Source organism: Mustela erminea, chromosome 2 (assembly GCF_009829155.1).
Source record: "Mustela erminea isolate mMusErm1 chromosome 2, mMusErm1.Pri, whole genome shotgun sequence".
Classification (NCBI taxonomy): Eukaryota; Metazoa; Chordata; class Mammalia; order Carnivora; family Mustelidae; genus Mustela; species Mustela erminea.
In genome coordinates, this window is record NC_045615.1 from 87,856,462 (window position 1) to 87,866,196 (window position 9,735).

The following is a 9,735-nucleotide window of genomic DNA, read 5'->3' on the forward strand; positions in this document are numbered from 1 at the left end:
AAAATAAATGATGGTTGGGTAATTCAAATTAAAATATGATAAAGACTGAGGTAAAGCGAGATACCTTAGAAAGGAGTAAAACAGGAGAGCCTGGGTGACTCAGTTCGTTAAACATCTGCCTTTGGCTCAGGTCATGATCCTAGGGTACTGAGATTCAGCCCAGTGTCAGGCTCCCTGCTCAGTGGGGAGCCTGCTTCTCCCTCTACCACTCCCCCACAGCTCATGGTCTCTCTCTCACTCTGCTGTCTCTTTCTTTCTCAAATAAATAAATACAATCTTAAAGAAAAAAAAAAGGAGTAAAACGGAGAAAGGATATATAAATTTTATTTTAAAATATAGATACCAAACTATCTCATTGGGATGTTTCTGTAGAGGTGTGTTTTGTGTTCATTGTTTCTCTGACAAGGATGTATGGATTTACATGACAGTGTTTGCAAATATTTTAAGTTTAAAGGTGTCTCAATAATCTTGAGAAAGTCCACTTGCAATTATAGGGACCAGAACAGGGGAGAAACTGGAAATGCCATTAAGAGCTCTTGCAGAATCATGTGCACTGGCATAACATTTCATAAAGTTAGATGACAAGTTTTCAGCACTGTGATTATTAGTCAAGAGTATTGCTGCTGAGGTGGTAAGTATGTTTTCAATTACAAGTCAGGTTGGTGGAGTGATCAAGGATATCAGGTATTTTTAAAATTTAGATATGTAGCATAGTTTTAGTTTCGATATAATACTTCCTTTAACACTCTAGATGAATCTATTCCAGTATTAGATATAATAATAATTAAGAGATGAAACTAAATGCTGCAAATAATGACACTTTATGATTTAGATGATGTTATGAGATAACTCATAACAATAAAAACAGAAAAAAAAAAGAGAAATTGGGATAATGAGAAACCTATTGTTGTTGTAAATCTAGCTAGTAAGCAAATGAGCACAAGTAACTTACAGACTGGACTAGTAAAAATGGAGGTGGAAGGACAGAATTGAGAGACAATTGAGAAAGCAAACAGATGGTACTTCCTCCCTGGGTAGGTGGTCAGATGACTGATGAGGGAGAGGGAGAAGTAATTATGACTGGGAGTTTTGGTTTGTCTGAGTGGATCATGCTGCCTTCAAGGAAGACAACATAAAAGAAAGAAAAGGGTAATTTTATTTGTAGGAGAGGTTGTTAATTTTCTGTCATTCAATTTCTGCTATGCTTGCTGTCCAACTGGAACCCAAACTACATTATATTTAAACATATTCAGAATATTTTAGATTTTTTACTCTTATAATCAAATGACAGTCTCTGCTGTATTTTACTTTGTTTTCTCTGTGGTAACATTATTATTATTACCATTTAAATTAAAACTCTTAAGTTGAATTTTTTTATGATTATTTGGAAATAATTCTACAAATACATAATATGTAAATTAGAAATATTTTGAAATGTTTTCTTTTTTCTCCTGTGCAACTTTGGCTAGTGTTTATGCCAAAAGTGATCTTGACTAATTTAAAAAGGAGGCAGATTAAGTCAAAACCTCTGGCTCTTTTTGTGACATACCTGACACTACATAATGAAGAGGAAGACATATAAATAAAAATAAACAAGACATGATAATTGTAAAGTAGTTATTTATCTTTTATCTGTTTATCTTTTTTTATCTACTTATCTTCTATTATCTGTTTGACCTGTATTCATCAACTCCTATTTAAACTCTATTAGCAATTAATTTTCTTTTCTCTTTTCTTTTTAAGTGGACCCCATGGAATAATAAACTTTTAGTGCAGAGCAGGTCCTTGAAAATATTCTTGTCCTTAACCTACCTATGAAGCAAATGAGACAAATATAGACCAACTGATGGAAGAACATAACCATAAATATAAGGTCCAAACTCTTTCTCTTGACTGAATTCTTAACCTATGCCAGGCTACATCTCTAGTCTCTGTGTCTTATTTTAACTTGAAATTCTAGGAGTAACTATATTTGAAAATATAAAAATAAGCTATAGCATCTAGAACTTCACTTTATATTTTTGAATTTCAATGCTCTCCCTACGCCACATGCTCATTTCTAAGGATGATTCCCATGTAGAAGGCACCATGAAATGTGGCCTAAGAAACTAAAGACAGTTCTGACTGTCCTTTTATGATTTATATTTAGAATAAACTGTTTTAATATATGCATTTTTATTCCTCTTAACCACCATGTTATGTTGGCAGTGAATAAGCAAAACTAGAGTCAAATAGAAGTACATCTCCTAGAGAAATGTTATTAACAATTGCTGCTTCATTGAGAATAGGTGTGAATAAACTGACTTTACAAAATCATCATAATCCCAGCTAATAAATACACCCAACCTAGCTCAACTTACTTCAACTAATTTAGTCAAAATAAGTAGTCAAGTAAAGGGTGATTTTAATCGTCAGCTATCCATCCCATTGGCAAGGGAGAGATTTCCACCTTAGGGTTTTGGAGATAGGGAACATGCAACTTCTGATGCTAGAGAGACAGACAAAATTGACAACAATTTATGAATCACATATACTCACAGACCGGGGAGGACACCACACAAAATAAAGGGCCACACTATGGGGGATGGGGTGGGGAGGCTATAAGAAGCAGGCTTTTTTGGTATCAAAAGGGAGGGGTTCTGCTTCCTCCTCTCTCTCTGCCTTCCTCTCTGCCTACTTGTGATCTCTCTCTGTCAAATAAATAAATAAAATCCTTAGAAAAAAAAAAAAAAAAGGGAGGGGTTCTCCGTGGTTTCTGCTGGAGGATGTGACCAGGGAGAATTCAATGGAGCTAATGGAGAAATGAAACCACACTACTGTAATCAGCTGTAATCAGCTGTAATCAGTCCCCCTGATAGGCAGAGCTGTTTGGCCAGGGGATTATATCTTCCTGAGAATGAGGAAGGTGAGGTTAGACCATTCAGGGTACTCCTAGATAGGCCTGATGGCAAGGTAGAACATAATATTGGGCTTTAATTTTAGTCCTTACACTTTAATTGACTCCTTGCTATCTTGATACCAATTTTTACCTTGGTGATGAACTGAGATTTCTAGGTAGTAGAAGTACCTCTCCAGGACATGAAGTAGGCACTTGACCAGGAAGAAGACAGTGTGAGGAGAAAAATAAATATTTTGAGTTGCTTCCTAGGCATTTCAGAGTATGATAACCCTGTTCTTGCAGAGAGTCTGGATGTTTAGATAAGGACCTAAGCTTAGGATTCCCACCAGAAGTTCCCACTTTGCTCTTCCTGGGACATCTTTTAAACTCACCACTTAGAATTAAGCCAGTGAAAAGTCAGTGATGTCCACTGCAATCCCTTTTTAGGTACTTGCTAGCCTGTTCTCAATCGCCTGCTTACTCATGGCCTGGGACAGGGATCTGCCTTTCCCTGGCTCTTTGACCACAGTCCTGAGATTTGTAAGTAATAAATCTCGTGACTTTACTTCCTTTGTGTGAGTGTACTGAAACTGTTTTTGATCAGAATGACTGTGGTTTCACTTTCACAAAGTGGGAGCTTAGATACTGAAGGAGATATCTGACAAATTTGTGAGGATGGCTTATGCCTCTTCATTCAGCAGATCATAAACTGTATATTTTCAATTGAATGCATCAGCCATGGGTCTCCCCAACACAGAGGGCCACATAGTGAGGTGAACTTCAAAAATATGAACTTTAGAGGTTTTCCCCTTTATGGCCAATAAAGGAAATTGAGGAACATGTGTGGCATTAGTACAGGGAGTGCATGTCCCTAGGGAATGTGGATTTAAACTAATTCATGCCTGTGGCAATAACAGAGTGTTATTTGCTTTCTTTGGAATTCTTTGAAGGAGGCATTAAACCTCTCAACTAAACTGTCAGCCTGAGGCCTGTAGGGGACCTGGAAGTTGTATTGAATGTCTTCTTCCAGAGCCTAACAGTGTCTGTTTTGAGAAGTGAAATGAATGCCTTAGTCATTATCGATAATCTCTGAAATTCCAAAGGGGAGAATAAGAATGTTCTGGTGAGGACAAATTGTGGCCTTAGTACACATAGTGACATCTGTTCCTTTGATTTATATTTTAGGTCTCTGTGAAACAAGAGATTGCTAGAGTTCTTTACCTCTAAGGGAGCAATTCTTATAAAATATACCAAGAGTTTAGAAAAATGTACATATGGAGCCATTTTCTGGCCAGGGTATCTGGTGCTAAGATGACTGCCTCGTATATAGTCAACTGTGCTGACCCTTAGATCCTGCATTATCTGGGACATCCTAGATAAGGAATAAAAAGCAGAACATTCCACCAGGTTCCATCATATGTAATGGTGGCAATATGTTCCATAAAGTGTATAAACGCCATTAATGATTCACTAACTTGCTCCTATGGGGCTTTCCATGTTGCTTAGGGGGCTGGGAGAGGGTTGACCTCCTTTAATACTGTGGTATCTAGCAAGGATCTGAGGAGAGGTGAGGTTAGACCTTCCTGAAGATGGGATATGTCAGAGGGTCAGATTTGACTCCAACTTATAGAATGGAGGGTTTGATAACTCTGCAGATCTTGTGAGTGCTGGTTCCTTGACCCAAGGCATAATGACCAGCATGGTATGGAAGAACAGATGCTCAGGGTCTGTGAGAGACTGTAGAGGAGCTTGGTATGTGGCCAACAACTACCACTGCTAGTCAGTTTGCTAGTTGAGTTGTCAAGCCCCGTGATTAGATGATTAACCCTTTGGCCTGCTGGTAGCCAGCAGCACGAAGACAAGTCCAGGCACATTGGCTAGGGATGTTTCATTGAAACAGCAGTTGTGTCACCTCCTCCATTATTTGGGGAGAGCCTGGTACCCCTTGTTCTTTCCCCTTGTTCTTCTTCTTCTTCTTTTTTTTCCCTCATCAGTGCCTGGTGCATAGGTTGCCTGAAATATATACTTGGGATAGCAGCAAGGGGAACGGCAGCACAGGAAATGGGCAAAGTATCTATACTTGCCCAAACAACTGTTTTTTTTTTTTTAATTAATTTTTTTTTATTTTTTATAAACATATATTTTTATCCCCAGGGGTACAGGTCTGTGAATCACCAGGTTTACCCAAACAACTCTTATTAAGTGACTTAGGTGTCATGATTAATTCTCGCTAGGGAGGTGATCTTCTTCCTTTCCACAAACCTCATAATGAGCCACCCCTTGACTCTCCCTGAAGGTGGACAATCACAATAATGTCCAGATGGCTGCCCCAAGTAGTTAGTGATGGTTCTCAAGTTAGATGCACTGACCAGAGAGCTCTAGCTTATCTTTGTAAGTGGAACAGAAGCACCAGCTGATCGGGTAAAGTTTTGTATTGTCACTGCCATCACAGGCAGAAGTCCTAGAGGCTCTTGCTAGACATAGACTGACTCACAGTAGAACATATGCTAAGGAATTGTTAATTAACAACATATCTCTTCTTGAGGACAAGAGCATTCTGTGGTGGGAAGGGAGGACAATATCTGCTAAAGACAACACAGTGGCCAATAGGCCAAAGTGCAAGTCCACCAGCAATGACAGTTTGGTCCCAGGCAGCCATACCTATATCATGAAACCATTTAGCTATCCAGGAGCAGTTAATTTAAGCTGACCGTGTGTCCTTGGTCATGATTGTATCATCACGTAAAGAGTTGTTTTACTTACCGCTTCATCACCCCTTTGGTGAAGGAGAAATTTGTGTCCTAGAGTTATGGGGTTGGAAAATATGTAGCACCTAATACTGGAGAGAAGAAACCAACAGCAATTTACTAGTCACAGCCTTGGAGTGGACAGTGGCAGGAAGGATGCTGTGCATGGCCATAAGGGATTGCATTCAGTAACAGAGTGAATAGCCAGGGACTGCAGGAGGTATGCTTTGTAGTATCACTGGGGAGGCATTCCTTGGTTCTGGTGAGATAGGATTGGCTTGTTTGAATTGGCTTGTTCTATAAGCGAGCAAGGAACTGACACCCACCCTCAACTGGTCCCCCTGATAAGTAGGGTTGTTTGGTTAAGGGATCTTATCTTTGGGAGCAGAATGGAGTGAGAAACTTGGGAGTTAGGTTATTTAAAGTCTTCCTTGTTGTGCCAGATGTCAAGGCAACACATACATTGGGCTTAATTTTGTTTATACCATAAGAGTGAGTGGTATGCTGTTGGAGAGGACCAAAATCTTGAACAATTTAAGTCTTGGGTAGGCTTGCTTCCAGACAAATTTGTCAGATATTAAGCTTAAGTTCTTTGAGAGGTTTCCTGCATTGCCTTCCAAAATAGAACATTTTCCAAAGTAGAAACTAAACTTTTTATGAGCATAGGTCCCCCAGCTCCTATGGAAACTTATGGGAGGATCTCTTTGTCATCAAGTTCTGAAATTTCATAGTTATCACATGATTTGATGTAGATCTGTTTCCATCTGAATTTCGGATACTTAGTAAACTCTTTTAGTCTTTACACCCAACCTTTCAGTTTTTGGAAATTTTCTTGAATTATTGCTTTCATCATTTCTTCCCTTACTTCTTTTCATCTTTTCTTTATCCCTTAATATTTAGATACTGAACCTCCTCTACTGACCTACCAATTTTCTTCACTTTTTCTTTCCTACTTTCCACAGTTTTTTAATCTACTTTCTCAGAAATGTTCTTATCTTTATCTTTCAAACTTCTACTGAGCTTTTTATTTCATTATATTATTATTAAGACCAAGAGGTTTTTTTTAATGTTTTCTCAATATTCCTCTCTAAAGGTATTTTGAACTCTTTTCATGTATACAATATTTTCTCTTATTCACCTGAAGAGATTAATGATAGCTTATATTACATTTTATTTTCTTGCAATAGTGTCTCTTTCCAGGAATCTACAGTAGTGTTTTTTTTTTTTTTTTTTTTTGCCAGTGTCTAATGATGCTTAGCTGTGTGTCTGTAATTAAAAATGATACTCTAAAAGGCTGAAGGTAAACTCTGCCCTTGTGTGGAAAACTTGTTGAGTATTTTTGTCTATAGGGTGATCTTGCTGGATCATGTAATTGAGGAAAACCCAAAGTCAGTATGTTTGGTTTATTTTTCTTCTTAGACTAGTTAGAGGTATCCAGAGACATATGTTCAGATCTTCTGCCTGGAAGTATAAGCCTTTGTACTTGCATTCTGAAAGTTAATTGGAGAAAGACTTCTGGGAGACCCAAGAGCCTAAGTTTTCTGGGTATGATGATCTCACATTAAACCGTACCTGCTGTCTTCCAATGTAGGCACCTCTGTTTTAACCTCCTTAGAGAATAAATTTCCTGTCTTCTAACCAGAGAGGATAATTGATCACCTACATATGCACAGTCGATGAGAGAAACCTGGAGTCTAATTGCTTCTCAATGACATTTTTTGATCCTTCTCTTTATTTTTATATTCACTCCCACTTCAGAACTAATTTGTTCTATTAATTCCTTAGCCTTTGGAATATTCTGTGGGATAAATCAGATTTCTTCCCTCATACTCTTAACTTCCAGCTCAAGATTACATATTTTTAAAAAACTAGTACTTTGATAGCAACTTACTGATCCACTTCCAAACTTCCAAAATGTTGTTATAACTGTTTGCTCACTTGTTTCTTTGTCTTTTGCTTGTTCTTATAGGCTTTTCTGCAGAAAATGTTCTTTTCATTTATGTGAGGTTTTACGAAAAGCAAAGGTTTGTGAATGAATTCATCTCTTCTCTCTCTTTAAATGGAAGCTTAGAAATAAGCTTTCACATAATGAGCTAAGTCTTACAACACAAAGTCATGAAAAAATCGGCTCTTAGATTATGGAGAGTTTGTGGGATTCTTGCTAGAAGTACATATTTCTTTATTGTTAGAACCATATAAAAGACACATATATGCTTCACATTTGGTTACATTTGGGAATTAATATTTTAAATGTAAGATATACATATTTTCTCTTTATATACCAATAAATGAAATTATAAAAAATAATATGCAATTTCTATTTCCCAAATGTGACTATTACAATGATTTATTTTTCTTTTGGTTTGTAACAAGTTTAACATTATTTTGAGTTTTAAAATTGATAAACTTTAAACTTGAGCTTTAGATTGATAATGGTAAAACCAAGTAGATGATATGCATTGTTATATTTGATATAGATTAGAATTGTGATTATTTGTTCAATTGTTTTTAACATTATTCTATTGTTTTTAAGATTATAATTATGTGTGAATATACATTTTGAAACCTGATAGTGCTTTTCTCTTATATTAGTTTATTCACCATATTATTCTATTTTGAATAATGCCTGAAATTAGTGTCCAAAAGTATCAGGCAACTTGCAAGCTTTAGTACTTGAGGTCAATTTAATTACACTGTGCATGACAGAAACTAGGCCATTTGGGTATTGCCTTTGCCACCAGCAATTGACACCTGAGTGTTAATGAGCCGGTAATTAAGAGCTGGCACATACAGACACATTTTACTGTTTGGGACTAGGATAACCATATGCTACATAACTTCTGTGCTAAGTATTTTGCTAGCTTCAGAATTTACACAATTATGTTTGTGAGGTTTTTTTTTTTTTAATCTTTCTTTTGCCATGGTAAAAAACAAAAAAAGATTAACAAAGAGTTACTTTAAAGATTTAAAATAACCATACTTGTCATTTTCTAGTTATGAAACGTTTGAAAACTACTAAAGGCATATTTGGAGAGCAGATATCTGGAAAAAATAAATTTGTGGAGTGGCAATTACTTTCCGTTTAAAACCACAACTACAGGACTTACATTTTCAAAAGTCTTCTGTAATATAACAAAATACCAAAAGCAACTTAACATGAATGTAATATGTAGGGTAGGCAGCCTCTAGGATGGCCCATAATGATTATCACTTCCAGGTATTGAACTCTTGAGTATCCCCCTTCTCCTGAAAGTAGTTGAGCTATGGAACCCACTTCTATGAAACAGAATTTGGTTCTGGTGTTAGATTATATAAAGATTATGTTTTCCATCTTGGGACTCTACTTGTACACTTTCTCATTCTCTTCTGAATTGCTTGCAGAGATGTGGAGGCAGCTCTGTGGTGAGACCCATGTGTCACGAGATCGAGGCCCTTCAACAAACACATGAATGAACTCTGAAGCAGACGCCCTTTCCCAAATTGCATCTTCAGAGGAGACCCCACCTTCTGTCAACAGCTTGAGTGCCATCTCAAAGGAGACCTCAGGCAGAGGTTCCCAGTTAAAGGACACTATGGGTTTTGAATCATACAAATTTGGAGAATAGTGTTTTCCAGCAACATATAACTAATACCATATGGAACTGGCAATCCTATTGTCTGCCATAGCAATATGAATTATTGATTTTTCTGATGTGATGTGTATAATCAAACCATATGTATAATGTGCCTGCATCATGTTTTTGCTGTCCTCTCCAATTTTCCTTTCTTACTCTCCTCCTCCGTACCTCACAAAAATAGTCCCCAACACTTTCTTGATTAATCTTCTATTGGTTTAAAAAAAAATAAAACTGTTCTCAGCAGATGAAAAATGTATTAACTTTTGTGAATTTTAGTTGTGGGAATTACTTCTAATTTTCTTCTTTGAAAGAGTTTGCTTTTCCATCGAACCCTCTGTAGGACATAGAGCCTTTTATATGCAGATTGATATAATTATGCTTTGAAATAGCTTTGAATTCCCTGTAGCTTAAACTGAGAACATGAAAGGCCAAATGTTATATCGAACTGAAGGATATAAAAGTGCACGTACATCAATCCAAAATGAGATATAGA

General features: G+C 36.8%; 1 protein-coding gene across 1 annotated transcript in view; it reads left to right on the top strand.

Moving 5' to 3' along the window:
* Nucleotides 1-9,478, top strand: part of PCDH10 (protocadherin 10) — a 61,032-nt gene extending 51,554 nt beyond the window's left edge. The window contains exon 5 of the mRNA XM_032333418.1: nucleotides 9,007-9,478. Coding sequence (XP_032189309.1) covers nucleotides 9,007-9,074 — 68 coding nt within the window. The 3' untranslated portion in view covers nucleotides 9,075-9,478. The remainder of the gene's footprint in view (nucleotides 1-9,006) is intronic.
* Nucleotides 9,479-9,735: the final 257 nt, after the last annotated feature.